Source organism: Camelus ferus, chromosome 17, assembly GCF_009834535.1.
Source record: "Camelus ferus isolate YT-003-E chromosome 17, BCGSAC_Cfer_1.0, whole genome shotgun sequence".
Taxonomy (NCBI): Eukaryota; Metazoa; Chordata; class Mammalia; order Artiodactyla; family Camelidae; genus Camelus; species Camelus ferus.
Genome location: NC_045712.1, coordinates 31,162,292 through 31,178,905, shown reverse-complemented (window position 1 = coordinate 31,178,905; position 16,614 = coordinate 31,162,292). Strand labels below are relative to the sequence as shown.

Sequence of the window (16,614 nt, the reverse complement as noted above, 5' to 3'; positions counted from 1 at the left end):
CCGCGCCAAGCGCTTGGGCCAGGAGGGCCTGGGGGTCCTGGGAGCCATGGAGCTGCCACTGGGCGAGGCGCCTCCTGAGTGGCCTGCACCCACAGGTTCGGGCCGGCGGCTTTGAGTTCTCACCGGGGGTGCTGCAGGTGTACTCGGACAGCCTGCTGACGCTGCCTGCCATCGTGGGCATCGGTGGGGGCGGGGGCCTCCTGCTGCTGGTCATCGTGGCTGTGCTCATCGCCTACAAGCGCAAGTCCCGGGATGCCGACCGCACCCTCAAGCGCCTGCAGCTCCAGATGGACAACCTGGAGTCCCGCGTGGCCCTCGAGTGCAAGGAAGGTCCGCTGGGGCCGCGGCGGTTGGGGGAGGTCCAGGGCCCGGGGTCTTGCCAAGTCTGCGGCCTACTGCTGGCTCCTCTCATGTCACCACGTCAGTCCAGGGAGGTGGGCAGGGCCTGGCTGGGGGCTTCTGCCTGGTGCTGGAGGCACAGGTTCTGGCCAGAGAGCCCCATTTGTGCCCCAGCCTGGCCATAGGACCCTGACGGATGCACCGCCCTTCCACGCCTCAGGCTTTTCTTCTGTAGAATGGACGTGGGGTGGTGCCCGTTGCCCAGGTGCTTGGGTGGTGGCCCAGACGGTCCGTGTGGAGCACGCTGGCCTGGGTGTTCCCCCAGCGGCCTGCGAGGCACTGAGGCGGGGGCCCTGTTTTCAGCTTCTCGGCGCGCAGACCTGGGTCTGGGCTGCCCCTGTTCTCGAAGTGCTTGTTCTCCTGAGATGGGGCGTGTCTGTCCCAAGCCTGGGGGACGAGTGGCAGACATCAGCTCAGGCGACTTCGGCAGGGACACCCCGTGTGGGCTTCCATGCAGGGGAGTCCAGGGCACAGCTCCATCCTCAGGAATCCCTGCTGGTGGTGACAGGATGGCCCCAGTAGGCAGGCTTAGCATCCCCACACCTGGTCATATGCACCTTCCCCTCAAGCTTGGTACCCGCAGCCCCCAACTGAAAAGGGTGGCCCCCAAGGGCAGGTGGGTCAGCCCAGAGGGCGGGAAGGGCTCCGGCAGATGGGGGGCTGCAGACGTGGAAATCTGACGGTGGACTGAATGACGGCCTTCATCTGGAACAGCAGGCGTCCCCTGGGAGACCAGCGTGCCCAAGGCCCAGGCTTGTTCCTCTAGCAGTCACTTCTATTCCTGCCAGTGCTGAGCCCTGAGGTGGGGGCTGTGGGGGCCATGGTGGCCAGAGCCTCATGGGGGTGTGGGCTGCGGGCAGCAGCCTGGCCAGCGTGTGGTGGTGCCTCAGGGCCGGGTGTCCCCGGCCAGCCAGGGCAGTCCCCTGTCCTTGAGCGACCACTCGCTTGTGCCTCTCGGGTCTGGGCTATCACAAGGGGTGAGTGCAGCAGAGCGACATGAATGGTGACTGGCGGTCCTGGATGTTTCGGGTGCCGGGAGGGACCTTGAGTGTCTCGCAGGTGCTAAGGAGCAGACTCCGGCAGGTCTGGGAGGCAGACGGCAGGAGTCTCCTGGTCTGGGGATGCAGACTGCAGACGGAGCTGGGCCATGGATGGGTTGGAAGCCCTGCAGGGGGCCTGCTCCCTTAGAGGCCTGCTGCTGGGTGGTCTTTTAAGCAGGGGTGTCCACTCTGCCTGGGATCCTGGCCTGCCTTAAAACTATGAAAGGTCCTTGTCCCAGGAGCCGCCTCAGTTCCAGGTGGACAGACTTCCTGTCCCGAGGGACTCGGGCAGGTGTTGGGGGCCCAGGCAGGAGGCAGTGGCTGGAGTGGGCCAGAGGGGATGTGAGGGCCTCCTGGGGCAAGGACAACCATCCGTTTGTCTTGTCCGAACTGAACCACGACACCTGTATCTGGTAGCACACATGTGAGCCCCTAGGCTGGCCAGGTGCAGGTAACCAGACTCCCAGGAGTGGAGACAAAGCCTCACGGCTCTAGAATGTTCTGTGGGGCCTGCCCGCCCCACCTGCCTTCCTTCAAGAATTCAGCAGAGCTGGGGCGAGTAGGCGTGTAGGGGGCCAGCTGGCCTGAGCTGTGTGTGTGTGCTTCTCTGCGTGGAGGGCTCCCACCCTGGCCTTGTCCCTGCTCTAGGAGGTGGCAGGTGCCTGGGGTGGCAAAGGGAGGTGGCAGGTGCCCGGGGTGGCAAAGGGAGCCGGCACCCATGGTTACATTACTCCTGGGCGCCCGAGGGAGGGAGGTACCTCCGCAGCAGCCTCTCTGCTCTTGCCTTGGTTAGTCCAACAGCAGCTCAGCGACAGAGGGCTCACCCCTGGGGGTGGCCTGGGGAAACTGAGCATAGGCAAGCACAGGGTTTTCCTCAGGTCACCCCCCCAGCCCCCGGCGAGGGGCAGGCCGACCCTGAATGTAGGAGGGCTGGCGGGCTGGGCACCCACTTGGACCTCTCGTCTGGCTGCAGCCTTTGCAGAGCTGCAGACGGACATCCACGAGCTGACCAATGACCTGGATGGTGCTGGCATTCCATTCCTGGACTACCGGACGTATGCCATGCGGGTGCTCTTCCCTGGGATCGAGGACCACCCGGTGCTCAAGGAGATGGAGGTGGGCTGCTGGCTGGGGCTGACTGCTGCCTTTATCTGCGGGGGCTCCCTGGGTGCTGGGAAGGGGCACCGGGAAGCAGGGAGCGGGCCTGGTGGGGGCCAGGCCTCGGCCCAGCAAACCACCTTTAGCCCTGGCTCCTCTGGGCACCCCCTCTGTTTTGTTGGGCTCTCTAGTCCGCCACATACCCCCTGCAGCTCACCTGGCCTGTTCTCTGTGTGCTGACTTCCCAAGGCCAGGAGCTGCAACCGTGTGTGTTTGGAGGTGTGGACTGTTTGTGGGGGAGCACATGGCTGATGGAGTGTGAGGCCTTGAGCCTACTGAGGGGAAGAGGCCTGGCCCCCACTTCCTCTAGGGACCCCAGTGGCCGTCCACGAGCCCAGGCCCCAGTTCGGAACTGGCAGGGACTCGGCAGGTTGGCTCCATTATGCTTTCTGGGCGAAGGCGTCCTATCCTGCACTTCCTGGATGCTGGGGAGCCCACCTCCCCCCGTGTGGTTCTCTTGAGCTGCACTTCAGCGGGCCTTCCTGTCACCCTGGCTCGGACGAAGGGTGCCTTGGGCTGCTCACTTCCTCCTCATCTGCTGGGGATGGCTGCCATGTTGGGGGTTCCCAGTTCCCCTGCTCAATGTCCTTTCTGGTGTCGCCATTCACTATGTTGGTCTGACTGCTCTCTGAGCTGTTAGTGTGTGTTCTACCCAGGACCTGTCTCTTGCGTGCATGGGCTGGGACCCTGGTGTTACTCCTGCCGTCACAAGCGTTGGTGCATATAAGGGGGAGCAGGGCCCTGGAGCTAGCCATGCCTGCATTCCACTCCATTTTCTCTCTTGCATGCTGTGTGGTCTCATCAAGCTGCTTCCCTTCTCTGGACTCCAGTGTCCTCTGTGAAGGTGCTGGTTGTGAGTGACTGTGGGCGTGCACTCCTGGCGCCCAGGGGATGAGCTGGGCTTCCTCCCAGCTCCTAGAGCTGGGCCACAGAGAGAGTGGCAGGAGCAGGCCCTTGCTCTGTGCCCCCATCCGCCAGTGTGCCCCTGGCCTGCCCAAGTACACCAGACCTGGACAGTCCCTCGGCCGGAAGGGGCCGGTGCCCTGGAGGATCTGAGCAGGCTGGCGTCCCCCAGGTGCAGGCCAATGTGGAGAAGTCGCTGACACTGTTCGGGCAGCTGCTGACCAAGAAGCACTTCCTGCTGACTTTCATCCGCACACTGGAGGCCCAGCGCAGCTTCTCCATGCGCGACCGCGGGAACGTGGCCTCCCTCATCATGACGGCCCTGCAGGGCGAGATGGAGTACGCCACAGGCGTGCTCAAGCAGCTGCTGTCTGACCTCATCGACAAGAACCTGGAGAGCAAGAACCACCCGAAGCTGCTGCTGCGGCGGTGAGCCCGCCCCAACCCGCCCCCACCCCTGCCCCGCCCCCGTCTCTGCCTGCCCCTGCCTGCCCCCAGTCCCTGTCCCTGCCCCCCCGCCCCAGCCCCTGCCCCCCCATCCCTGCATGCCCTGCACCTGCACCCGCCCCCCGCCAAGACCCCATGCCCCCCTCCCCTGCGACAGTGCACTGGCTCAGGCCCTGTGGCAGCAGTGCTGGGGACCTGCCCCATGAGTGCCTTGTCTGGGGCCCCTTGGCACAGGCCCAAGTCCTTGCGCTGCAACACCTACTCTGGGCCAAGGCCGGACCTTTGGCCCTGGGGAGTGGAGGTGGCGATGTGGGTGGGCCTGGCTGTGGGACTTACGTCATCCCTGCCTGTGTTCTGCCCTCAGGACTGAGTCAGTGGCAGAGAAGATGCTGACCAACTGGTTCACCTTCCTTCTGTACAAATTCCTCAAGGTGGGCGCCGAGGAGGAAGGACCTAGGAGGGAGGGAAGCCAGAGGTGACAGGCTGTGACATCACACAGAGGGGCTCAGAGGGGTGGGGACCCTGGTGTGACACCCGCCAGGCTGTGCGTCTGTCCCTCCCTCCCTCCCTCCCTCAGGAGGCGTCCAGGCCTCAGCTGCCAGGGCAGGAGGGGTGCCCAGCTCTGCAGCCAGCACGTGGCTGAACTGGAGTGTGGACCCAGGCCCCGGGTGTCTGCTGTGCCTGTGGCCTAGAGCTGAGTTCGTAGGAGCCACCTGGGCAGGGGTGTCTGTGTGTCCAGTACCCGGCACTGGGCCAGCCTGAGGAGGTGCCTGGGGGTTCCTGGGGCCCTGTTGTGAGGCGGGAGTGGCCACCCACTCCCCCCTCCCCTGGCTGGGAGAACCCCAGCCCCAGGAGGCAGGCCCTCAGGAGCCAGGCTGTCCTCAGAACGGGGTGCAGCTGGCCGGCCGGGTAGATGTGGCTCAAGGTGGAGGCCCCCTGCACCTTAGAAGTGGGAGGTCGTCAGACCCAGATGTCTGTCCAGTTTCCCTTGAAAAACCTGGAGGTTCGGCAGACGGGCCTGGTTCTTGCAAGGTGGCCCCAGGTGAGCGCTCCCTGGTGGACGAGGGAGCGGGGCCCCTTGTGGCTGAGGGTGGGGTAGCCTCGGTCTGATCTTCACAGCGGTGGCTTCGTGGCTGCGTAGCCTCAGCTCCAGGCGGGTGTCCTGAGTTGGGGACAGTGGTGGGGCTTTTTGTTCTCCATGCAGGTTGCTGCTGAGCCTGGGAAACGGGCAGGTGAGAGGAGCGGGTGTCAAGGGGGGAGTAAGAATGTAGACAGATGGGTGAGGTTGAGCCCAGATGTGAGATGTCAGCCAGATGGGGCAAAGGCCCTGAGGCAGGGCCGGGGCTTGTCCCAGGCGGGCAGTGGTCCAGCCATCCTGGCGATGCCCAGCAGATGATGACAGTTGTCACGCAGGGTGGGTGGCAGTGACTGCAGAGCTGTGCATTCCCTGTAAAGGTGCACTTGTGTGCCAGCCGGGTGACGTGCTGGTCACATCGTCTGTGTGAACCTGGAGGAGCAGGTTTAAAGCACGGGGATCAGTGGGTTCGAGCTGTCTTCGCTGCGGCCATCCCTGTCTGTCTCAGTTCTGCACGCCCAGTGGGACACACCCAGGCTGCAAAGCTGGGTCGGGCGTGTGTTCTGTGTCATGCAGGTGCGTGGTCCTCGTGGGACATTGCAGGTAGAGGGTGTTTACAGCGAGACGGAGTGGGAGATAGAGAGGTCCCAAATACCCGCTGCCCCCACCACATCCTTGCTGTCAGCATCCCCACCAGATGGTCCGTTTGTCACGACTTATAAACCCACACTGACATGAGCACCACCCAGGATCCATGGTTTACACTGGGGTTCCCACTGCGCGTTACACAGGCTGTGGGCTTGGACAGATGTATAATGTCACAGATCCGTTGTTATGATGTCACACACGTTGTCACTGCCCCAGAAACCCTCTGTCCGCGCTGTTCATCCCTCTCCACCCCCGCCCAACCCTGGTCGACACCTGCCTTTTCAGTCTCCGTGGTCTTGCCTTCCCAGGACGTTTACGGCTGGGACCACACAGTTTGCAGAGTGGCTTTTACTTAGTAATGTGCGTGTGAGGTTCCCCAACCCTCTTTAGCTTCGTAGCTTCTTTTCTGTGTTCCACCAGCCGTTTTTAACAACCCAGATCCTTTTCATTCTTTGCTGCCTTTAGAAAAAACTTCCACCAGGGAAGCTACTCTGTGGTCACCTCAGCACCTCTAAATGACAGGCATGGGCCCCCCACCAGGTTCTAGAGGTGGCGACTATTGGTTTAGGGAGCAGATGCGCAGAGTGTGCTTTGCCGTTAAGCGGAAACCCGAGTTCCCCACCTTTCCTTCAGCCGGGTCCCTCTCGAGTGCCACGCGTCCTGCATCACTTGGTTTTTCTCCCCCACGTGGAGAAGCCCTTGTTTTAACACCGCTTATCATGCGTGCAGCCTTTTCCCTTGGAAGCTCACTGGCAACGCCTGGGACTGGGAGCCACCGCGGTCCCGAGCCCAGCCCTGTGCAGGGAGGGTCTTCCCGTCTCTGGCACCTGCCCCACCTGTCTGGGCAGGCCCTGCGGCAGCGGGTCAGAGCCTGCCAGCTGGGCCGAGGGTGTACCTCCTGCCCAGCCTGCGCCTTCTGAGAGGCTTTCAGGGACCCGGTGCTTTAGAGGTGGGTCGATCTAGGTTCAGTCCAGCCTTCTCATCACCTGCTGTGTAACTCTGGCCAGTAAGCTCACTCTCTGACCTTCTGAGACACCCCTTTTCCTCCGAGGGAGTCGAGCCTGGGACCACCCCCAACGGCTCGGGTTTGCAGGAGGAGCGGCAGCTGCTGAGGGCTCCGCCTCTCTGCCACCCCGGCCTCCTTACTGGCCGACCTGGTGAAGCCAGGCTCGAAAGTGAAACAATTTCAAAGAGCAGCATGTTGTCGGAGGGTCTCGGGCTGACCTGTGCTCCGGCCGCCCAGTGGCAGCTGTCTCCTTGGTCACTGCAGGTGCTGCTGGGGTGCCCGGGGCATCTGGTCAAGGGGCGGGGCCGCGGCATGGGCCGGGCAGCTGCCTGCTTGGGCCACGCTTGCTCCCATGCTCCGCGAGGCGGCCGGGACGAGAGGCACCGTGTGCAGCTCTGGCGGACTCACCTGTGCAGGACACACAGCAGGACTGGCGGGCAGAGGCGCTCCTTCCACAGCTCTTTTCGGTCACACCCTCTGTTGTCTAGCCATGCCCATGGAGCCCAGCCTCATGTGCAGGCTCCTGCGGGGCACTAGGGCTGTAACTGAGCAGGCCAGACTTGCCCTGACCTGCAGGCAGCTTCCACTCTAGAGGGAAACGGCAGAAAAGCAAATAGGATCCTTTAAGGGCAGCAGAGCCTGGAAGTGCGGCAGGCTCTGTGTCGCATCAAGGGTCCAGGAGAGCCTTTCTGCCAAGAGGACGTGGGGTGGACTCTGGAAGGGCCAGCGAAGACCAGAGGGAGAGAGTCTGGGTTATAGGGGCAGCAGGTGCAAGTGTGGGGACGCACCGGGTGGAGAAGGAGGCGGCTTTGATGGCTGCAACGTGGGTAGCTGGGGCTGTGGGGTTGGAGCTGGGCCGGGCTGACCTTTGCTGAGTGCCCAGATGCCTGCCCTCTGTGCCCCACGGGCTGATGAGCTGCCCTGGGTCCGTGCGTCTGCCCCGTGCTGGCACTGGGCACCTGTTCTCCAGGAATGGGGGTGGGGCGGCCCTCTGCCTGCAGGGGCTCCTATCCCTGTGGGTCAGGGTCACACCCAGTGTGGTGCCTCGGGCTGTGGGGGCGGGTCAGCTCCAGTGAGTGGGGCTGGGGGACAGTGGTCTTACCGAGGCTGAGCCAGGGGAGTCTTCAGGTGGAGTGTCAGGCCTGGGTCCTCCCCGATTGCCCCCTGCTGACCCCCTGCTGAGCTTTCCTGTAGGATTTCCACCCCCGGCCCTGTGGGGGTGGTTTGTTCTCACGCAGCCTTCCTCGGGCTTGGGAACCAGGGTTCTGGAGTTTGGAGGTGTTGCTGTTCTCCTTGGGGGGCGGGGTTGGCGCCCGGGTCTGCCACAGCTGACGCCCGCCCACGCGCCCGCAGGAGTGCGCTGGGGAGCCGCTCTTCCTGCTGTACTGCGCCATCAAACAGCAGATGGAGAAGGGCCCCATCGACGCCATCACGGGCGAGGCGCGCTACTCCCTGAGCGAGGACAAGCTCATCCGGCAGCAGATCGACTACAAGACGCTGGTGAGCCGGGCGGTGGGGGAGGGGGCCCTCCCCCCACGCCTGCCGGGGGAGGGGCTGACACCCCGCCCCTCTCCCGCAGACCCTGAACTGCGTGAACCCCGAGAACGAGAACGCGCCCGAGGTGGCAGTGAAGGGGCTGAACTGCGACACGGTGACGCAGGTCAAGGAGAAGCTGCTGGATGCCGTGTATAAGGGCGTGCCCTACTCCCAGCGGCCCAAGGCCGGGGACATGGACCTGGGTGAGCCCCTGGGGTCCAGCCACCAGTGCTGGCTGGAGGGTTTAATGGGAGGGATGTGATGCCCGATCCGGGCTGGGTCCCCCAAGCTGGTCCTGCCGGGGGTGGAGGCGGGCTCCCGAGGGCTCAAGGAGCTGGGGGACCCAGTGAGGCTGGGGACGGCACTGGCTTACGAGCAGGACAGCAGTGGAGGCGGGCGTACCTGCTGAGCTAGGGGAGTCGGGGAAGGAGAGCAGGTCCAGGCTGGGGTCCAATGGATGTGGCTGGAGCCGCCATAGAGGCCTGGAGAGCAGGCTGAGGAGCCGAACGAGAGCTCTGGAAGGCAGGGCAGACCACGGGGGCCCAGGGTGGGGCAGGGTGGCACCTCCCCGTGGCCCCGCCCCTACAGCATGCCCCTCCCCCCAGAGTGGCGCCAGGGCCGCATGGCCCGCATCATTCTGCAGGACGAGGATGTCACCACCAAGATCGACAACGACTGGAAGAGGCTGAACACACTGGCCCACTACCAGGTGACCCCCAGCCCTGACCCCGGCCACAGCTCGGCGCTCCGGGTGTCCAGACCCGGTGGTAGGGTCGAGCTCCAGAAGAAAAAGGGATGGGCTCACGTGAGAGCGTCTGGGCTCCACCCCGGCCCATATGCAGCCCCACAGCCCCAGAAGCACCTGGTGGGGAGGCTGAGGCCCAGGAGAGAGACTGGCCCTGGGTGGTGGGTCCTGTGTCACCCAGCCCTCTGCCCACAGGTGACAGATGGGTCCTCTGTGGCCCTGGTGCCCAAGCAGACATCCGCCTACAACATCTCCAATTCGTCCACCTTCACCAAGTCCCTCAGCAGATACGGTGAGGGCAGCGGGGAGCAGCAACAGCACTGGGGGCAGTGGGCAGGCCACCAGCCTGGACAGGACACTGCTCCTGGAGGGCGCTGAGGCAGGCTGGGAGGGCTTGGTCACAGCCTTTCCCTGGACAGAATGTACCCCACACGATGGTCGTTAGTGCCATCTCCTGGTGCCACCGTCCCCAGCAGCCCAGGGAGGTGGGGTAGTAGCCCCAGTTTTCAGACAAGGCTGGGGCGGGACTGGGTGCTGGGCGTGGCGGCTGACCACGCACTGCCCGCAGAGAGCATGCTCCGCACGGCCAGCAGCCCCGACAGCCTGCGCTCCCGCACGCCCATGATCACGCCCGACCTGGAGAGCGGCACCAAGCTGTGGCACCTGGTGAAGAACCACGACCACCTGGACCAGCGGGAGGGTGACCGTGGCAGCAAGATGGTCTCAGAGATCTACCTGACACGGCTGCTGGCCACCAAGGTGGGCGGGTGGGACCCCGCACCCTTGAGTGCGTGTTGGCCGGGGCACAGGGCTGGGGCGGCGCCTGGAGCTGTGTCCCACTCGCCCACCCACAGGGCACACTGCAGAAGTTCGTGGACGACCTCTTTGAGACAATCTTCAGCACAGCGCACCGGGGCTCGGCCCTGCCACTGGCCATCAAGTACATGTTCGACTTCCTGGACGAGCAGGCCGACCAGCACCAGATTCACGACTCAGACGTGCGCCACACCTGGAAGAGCAACTGGTACCTGCGGGCAGTGGGGCGGGCAGGGGGCACAGCCACACCAAGGGCGGCACTCAGCCCGCTCGAGCAGGGAGCCTGGCGGCTCTGGTGCTGCAAAAGGCCCATCCACCAGGGGCCAGGGTGGACCCCGCCCTGTTCTAACGGAGGAGGAGAGGCCACCAGGTGAGGGACTTCCTGACTCACCCAGCGGGGCATCCACTGCCCCCAACCTGCGCACACCCTCTGCTGCAACTTGCAGGACTCCCTTGGGTGTGGGAGTTGGGGGCGGTCCCCAGGCATGCACAGCTGTGTGTGGGTTTCTGCCTGAGAAATGGGCTCAGACGGCCAGACCTGCGCTGGCTGGCTCCAGCAGTGCGGGTGATGGTGACTGCAAACACCCCAGGCTCTCACCCCCAAGGGGTGAGCAGGGCCAGCAGCCCATTCTGGCTTTTGTCTCCAGAGCTGACCGCATCGCTTGGCAGTGACTGCCCGGTCTGCACAAGCTCTGTGCCTCGGGCCACTTCTCCCTGTGCCCTTACCCACCCAGCACTCTGTCCTCTGCCTGCTTCTGCTCCCCGAGCCCACCTCCACCTGCGCTGCCTGTGGACCTGGAGGGGGTCCACGGGGCACCTGGGGGAGGCAGCGTCGTGGGGGGGGGGCTTCCTGTGATGATGGAGGTTCTAGGTTGGTGCCATCCACATGGCCATGAATGTGTAGGAGCATCTGACACCTGATTGGTGCAGCCAAGAATCTTAACTCCTAACTTCATGTGAATTCAAATAGCCCCAGGTGGCTGCTGGTTGTCCTGGAAGTGGCACTCCGGGTACAGAGGGCAGCTGTCTCTGGGGCTGTGTCTCCTGGAGCCTTTGCTGGTCTCCGTCTGTGGGCAGGAGCAGGGGTGAGCCTGCTCAGGGGGATGGCTCCTGCTGAGTGAGCCAGCACTCAGACCTGGAGGGCTGCAGCCACGCACAGTGGTGCCCAGGGCGGGAGGTGCCTTGTGACTGTGGGGAGGGGCTGGGCAGCAGGAGACTGCCCTCGCTTGCTGCCTGGCAGCCTGGGCCTGTCTCCCCGTCTGCATGGAAATCCGCAGGCTGGCCCCTTCCCCCGGCTGTCCTGAGGGTGCCGAGGTTCCACCTGACTGTGTGCCCCTGCTCGCAGCCTGCCCCTGCGCTTCTGGGTGAACGTGATCAAGAACCCGCAGTTCGTGTTCGACATCCACAAGAGCAGCATCACGGACGCCTGCCTGTCGGTGGTGGCCCAGACCTTCATGGACTCGTGCTCCACGTCCGAGCACAAGCTGGGCAAGGACTCGCCCTCCAACAAGCTGCTCTACGCCAAGGACATCCCCAACTACAAGAGCTGGGTGGAGAGGTGGGCGTGCAGGGTGGGGGCCGGCGGGGCGGAGGGGCTGGGACCCCGCTCACGCGCCCGCGCACTCTGCACAGGTACTACGCTGACATCGCCAAGATGCCCGCCATCAGCGACCAGGACATGAGTGCATACCTGGCTGAGCAGTCGCGGCTGCACCTGAGCCAGTTCAACAGCATGAGTGCCCTGCATGAGATCTACTCCTACATCATCAAGTACAAGGACGAGGTGAGCCGGGCCCTGCCCCCGCCCCCGCCCGCCCCGGACCCCTGGGCCTGCGCAGTTTGTTCTGCTGCGTGAGTGACGCGTGTGTGTGCCTGGAGCAGTTGGGGACGGACGGCTGACGCACAGGCTGCATCAGACGGGGCTGCAGAGGCAGAGTGGGCCCTGAGGCCAGAGCAGGCCCAGCTGTGGAACCAACCGTGGAGGCCATGAGGCTGAATCAGAGTTGGGGTGGGAGGGGAAGGCAGGGCCGTCTCAGGGGGTGCAGGCTTCGGGGGGCCCTCGGGGTTCAGAGACAGCCATGATCTGCCGGGGGGGCGTTGGGGAGAGGCAGGAGCTGCATCTGACATGCCAGGCTGCAGGGGTGGGAGAGCGGCAGGACTCGCTCTGACTCTGGACTAGTGACCAGGAGGTGAGAAAGCTGCAGGGCCGGGTCAGGAACATTTGTGTACGTTTGAGGGGTGGGGAGCTGCGAGCTCAGGGGAGACTCGGGCTGCAGGTCAGAGAATGGGGCACGGGGCTGAGCAGGAGGACCTTCAGCTGACCTCGAGGAGGCGGCCCCGGGGTCGCTTCCAGAGCGGAGAAGGGAGGCATGAGCCGCGGGGTGACAGGCGGGGGCAGGGTGTGGGCAGCAGGGCCAAGGAGGATGACAGTGTTCTGGGGTGAGGACTGGGGTTCTCCCCGAGAGCCCAGAGACGTGGGGCGGGGGTGGGAGGGGAGTGGTGGCAGGGAGCCAGTGGACGGACTGACCGCCAGCAGGAGATGGGAGTGTGAGCAGAGGGCCCAGCAAGACTGGCAGGTGCTGGGGGTGGTCCTGGAGCTCAGGGGGCCCCAGCCCCAGCTGAAAGTCAGGGACACTGCAATGCTGGGACATGCAGTTCTGGCTGTGGCCAGGGCCCTGTTGGTGGTGCTTCTGGGGGATGCCAGGTCCTGGGGGTCTCTCAGCTGAGAGTGGGAGGACCTCAGCTCGAGCCCCGGCCAGGCCTGACGGCCCTTCCCGTCCCCAGATCCTGACAGCCCTGGAGAAGGACGAGCAGGCTCGGCGGCAGCGGCTCCGGAGCAAGTTGGAGCAGGTGGTGGACACCATGGCCCTGAGCAGCTGAGCCGCCAGCCGCAACAGCCCAGCAAGCAGGAGTTGAGTGAGAGGGCCCTCGGGACAGCCTCCGTCTGGTGGCCAGAGCTGGGAGGTCCGCGGAGGCAGCCCCACCCTGGCCAGGCCGAGTGTCCTGCACTGGGGGCCAGGTGTGCTGTCCTGGTCCCCCAGCCTCCTCGTCCCCTTCCGGCCTGGCAGGGGTCCCAGTTCTTAGTTGGTGTGGGCGAGATGGTGCCTACAGTACCTTCCCTGCCCAGAGCCACTTGCCACAGGGCTGGGGAGCCCAGGTGTGAGCAGGGTCCTGCTCGGGATGCTAGGGTGACTGCGGAGGACTTGTGGGTTGGGCTGGAGCCCTCCAGCAGGGAGAGGCCAGTCCGTCTCCCTGAGGCCAGACTGCCGAGGCCAGGGGGGCCAAGGGCTGGGCAGGGGTCAGCTGGGCCAGGTTTCCTGGGCAGAGTCTGAGGGCTGGGGCCTGGCTGGCAGCGGGGGGAGCTGAATACCCAGGGCCCAGCCAAGGTGAGCTGACGTGGGTCTGGGCCATTGCCACCCCCTGTCATGTCCGGCACCCCTACACTCGCCGCCACACCACCGCCACCATCCTCCGATTCACCGCGTGCTCTCCGCGGCCAAGGCTGGAGCTCCACGTTGACCTCGCCCCGAGAGAGGCCCCGGCCCCCTCCTATGGAGGGGCTGCAGGCTGGCTCTGCGCAGGGCCCAAGTGACTTCCAGAAGGACTCGGGTCCCCTTTCTGTCCTCAGGGCTGTGCCTCTGGGAGCCAGTGGGCCTGGGGCTCCGGGTCAGGAGTGCACGTTCCCCCTTATTTATTCCCCCGCCCACCCTGGGCTGAGCTCCACTGGTGGAGGTCTCAGGAGCAGCCCCCCCGCCCCGTCCCAGCTCCTTCATCCACCTTCCAGTCTGCCTCTCAGCAGCGTGCTGGCCCCTCAGGGCGCTGGGACATAGAGGGGACAACACTCATGTTTTCGGGGAACAAAGGAGTCCTGCTCTGCTCGGGCAGCGGTCCAGCGGGGGCCTCGGACCACACCCACTGGCCTGGCCGGGAGCAGGATGCAGTGACCAGGGGGCCTGGGGGTCGGCCCTGCCCACCCTGCCCTCAGCGAGCGAAAGAGAACACATTTTTAATTAAAAAACCTGTACATATATATACATATATATATATGTGGCTCTAGCCTCAGTCTCCAGCCCCAGTGGGGTCCTGTACAGTTACCTGGAGGAGGAGAAATTTTTCAGCTAGAACAAGGAAATGAAGGCAGAGGGAACGATGCCAAACGGTTGCTGAGAGCGTGGCCAGAGCTTCCCTGCGTGGGGCTCCCGGGGCCTCCGCGCCTCGCCCCGCGGGTCATCCTGTTTCCACGGACGCGGGCCGTGGACTCCTGCATGACTGTGCTAGCGTTTAGTCTGACTTGGTCTTTTTAAAACTGCAAGTGTTGAATACTAGAGATTGTTAGGCCCTTTTTTCCATGTTTTTTAATTAATCAGTCACTTGTGAAGGCAGTGGCCTGTCCCCTTTTCAATTCACTTTTTCGACGGTACTGAAGATTCCCACGGACTTTAAGGGACAGCTAACTGTGGCCGGCCCTGCGCCCACAGGCCGCCCGTCCTCCATCCCCCCCAAGCAGCGTGAGCCGGACCAAGCACCTTGATCAGCTTAGGAGCTGCTCCCTCGCGAGAAGGGTGGGGGTGGGGGAGAAATCCGCCACCTTCTGACTCAGGAAGCTCCTGGAACGGGGCAGGGGGGCAGGGGGGACAGGTTTCCCTGGGCCCCGTGGGCACTGAGCAGGGCTTGGGCCTCCCACCGAGGTGGGTGTCCAGCTGGAGCTCAGGCCAGCATGGGCTTCCACCCTGGGTGCCCCTTCCTGCCCAGATGCCGCCGAGGTACGAGCCTCACCCCCCGAGTTTTCCCCAACGCTGTTTCTGATCAAAGCCCCTGTTCTTCCGGTCCTGCTCGGGCTGGGGGCTCCTCAGCCCCTGTGCCACCCTCTTCAGAGTCCAATCCCCTTCCCAGGGCCCCACGGGGAGCTGGCCTCTGTGCCCACCATGAGGGGGCCCTTGTCGCCCGGTAGCTGGCGGGCTGGGTGGGAGTGACACGGAGGGAGGGGAGTGGCCAGCCCTGCCTGGCGTGTGGCCTCGTGGGGCTCGCACACATGTCAGGTGCAAGCACTTTAGCACTGTCTGTTTACACACGAGCTGATCGCGGACCTAGGCCTGCTGTCCACCCAGCGCACCACGGCTGTGTCTCCCTCCCTGGGTCTGGAGTTTGACTCTGAGGCCTCCTCATCCCTGGTTCCACGGTCCTCACCGTGCCCAGGCACCCACCGTCACCTCCAGCATCCTCCTTGCCAGGCACTCGGACCCCAAGCTCTGGCTCTAGCCTGGGGCACAGGGATTGGAGCCTGCTCTGTGCACGCAGGAGGTGCAACTGCCTGAGGTCCTCCCAAGTCCCAGGGTTGGGGGTCTGGGCTGTGGGCAGGGCGCTGAGTCAGGACACCCGCTGCCTGGACACTGCTGCTACTGCCTGTCCTGCCACGGTCAGCCCTCCCCTCACCTGCACGCGTCTCAGGAGTGCCCGGGACGGCTCAGCCTGGGTCCGGGAGCCTGGCCTCCCCATATACCTCGAGCTTGCCCGCGCTCCCTGACCCAGGGCCACCGGCTCCCTACTCCCCAGCCCTGGGCCCAGGAAGAGGGGCCTGTGGCTGGCCAAGTGGCGCCTGCCCTCCCCGGTCAGCCCTGCCGAGTGAGCCCCTGCCCGTCCTGGAGCTGAGGGCTCACGCCGTTGGTGCTACACATGCTAGAATAGATATATTTAGAGAGAGAGATATTTTTAAGATGAAGCCCACAATTAGCTGTCCTTTAACGCCACAGAGCCCCCACCCAAAAGAAGAGCGATCACTGGCGACCTGAGCCGCCCCCTCGGCCCCCACCTCGCCCAGGGGCAGTAGGGCTGACAGGCGCTCGGCCCGCAGGTTGTGTAAATACACGGCTGTTTCCTATTTTACTGTCTCAGATTTAGTACTTGTAAATACATACACACTAAGGAGAGAGTAAACATTTTTGCTAAAGCTCACGGCTCCGGGTTTTCGTTGCTGGAAGGGGTCTGGGGGGCACACGGCCAGCACGGCTGCACACACATCCCACTCTCCACCCTCGGCTGTGGCCGGGCCTTGGTGCTACTGGTGCTCGGTGTGGCCAGGGCAGCAGGCCCAGCAGTGTGGCTTCCAGAGTCTGTAGGGTCACCTGGGCACCCAACTCGGCCTGGTCCCCGCCCGGTGGCGCCCGGTGGCTTCCGCTGCCCCTGGGCCCCGCATTGTGTCCTCGCGCCTGGGCTCAGAGCATTGCTCCCCCGGGGCCTGCTGAAGTGCAGGCTCCAACCCAGAGGGCCCGGGGCAGCCCACCTGGGGCAGCAGGGCTAGAACTGCACAGCCCCGGGCTTTCTGGCCAGGAGCACCCCATTGGGAACCTCGAAGCCGAGGAACTCTGTCTGGGAAATGCAGCCTTTCTGGCACAGACCAGTCCCGCCCCGTGAGGGTTCAGACGTGGGTTTCCTGACCGAGGTCTTGATGTAGACTCTCCCAGCAGTGCCTCTGGGCAGGGCCCTGGCTCTGGGCTGATCCGACAGGGACCGCCGTTTCTACCCAAAAGTGTTGGCGTCAGAGGTGGCCAGTACAGAGGAGGCAGGCTTAGGAATGAATGAGGCAGGTGTGATGGACCTCGAGGGGCAGATCTGCACACCGGCCTGTGCCTGATCTCCAGGCCACCCAGGAAGTAACAGTGACAAGGCCGACGGCCCACTCGTCGTCCAGCCACTGTCGGCATGGCCAGTGACCTGCTGCGGACCTGACAACAACCCACACGCAGGTGGCGAGGGAAGCTGAGGGCCACGGTGAGCCGCCTCGTGGGACTGAAAGCGGGGGGGGGGGTGTCCCTCGAGAAGCCGGGCCACGCTCCTGCCTGTC

General features: G+C 64.4%; 1 protein-coding gene across 1 annotated transcript in view; it reads left to right on the top strand.

Annotated features, from left to right (window-relative positions):
- PLXNA1 (plexin A1) overlaps window positions 1–15,720 on the top strand; it is a 44,646-nt gene extending 28,926 nt beyond the window's left edge. The window contains exons 20-32 of the mRNA XM_032458809.1: window positions 96–330; window positions 2,413–2,555; window positions 3,673–3,929; window positions 4,312–4,378; window positions 8,030–8,176; window positions 8,256–8,415; window positions 8,818–8,921; window positions 9,153–9,249; window positions 9,526–9,716; window positions 9,812–9,981; window positions 11,119–11,331; window positions 11,406–11,556; window positions 12,558–15,720. Coding sequence (XP_032314700.1) covers window positions 96–330; window positions 2,413–2,555; window positions 3,673–3,929; window positions 4,312–4,378; window positions 8,030–8,176; window positions 8,256–8,415; window positions 8,818–8,921; window positions 9,153–9,249; window positions 9,526–9,716; window positions 9,812–9,981; window positions 11,119–11,331; window positions 11,406–11,556; window positions 12,558–12,653 — 2,031 coding nt within the window. The 3' untranslated portion in view covers window positions 12,654–15,720. The remainder of the gene's footprint in view (window positions 1–95; window positions 331–2,412; window positions 2,556–3,672; window positions 3,930–4,311; window positions 4,379–8,029; window positions 8,177–8,255; window positions 8,416–8,817; window positions 8,922–9,152; window positions 9,250–9,525; window positions 9,717–9,811; window positions 9,982–11,118; window positions 11,332–11,405; window positions 11,557–12,557) is intronic.
- The last annotated feature ends 894 nt before the right edge of the window (window positions 15,721–16,614 follow it).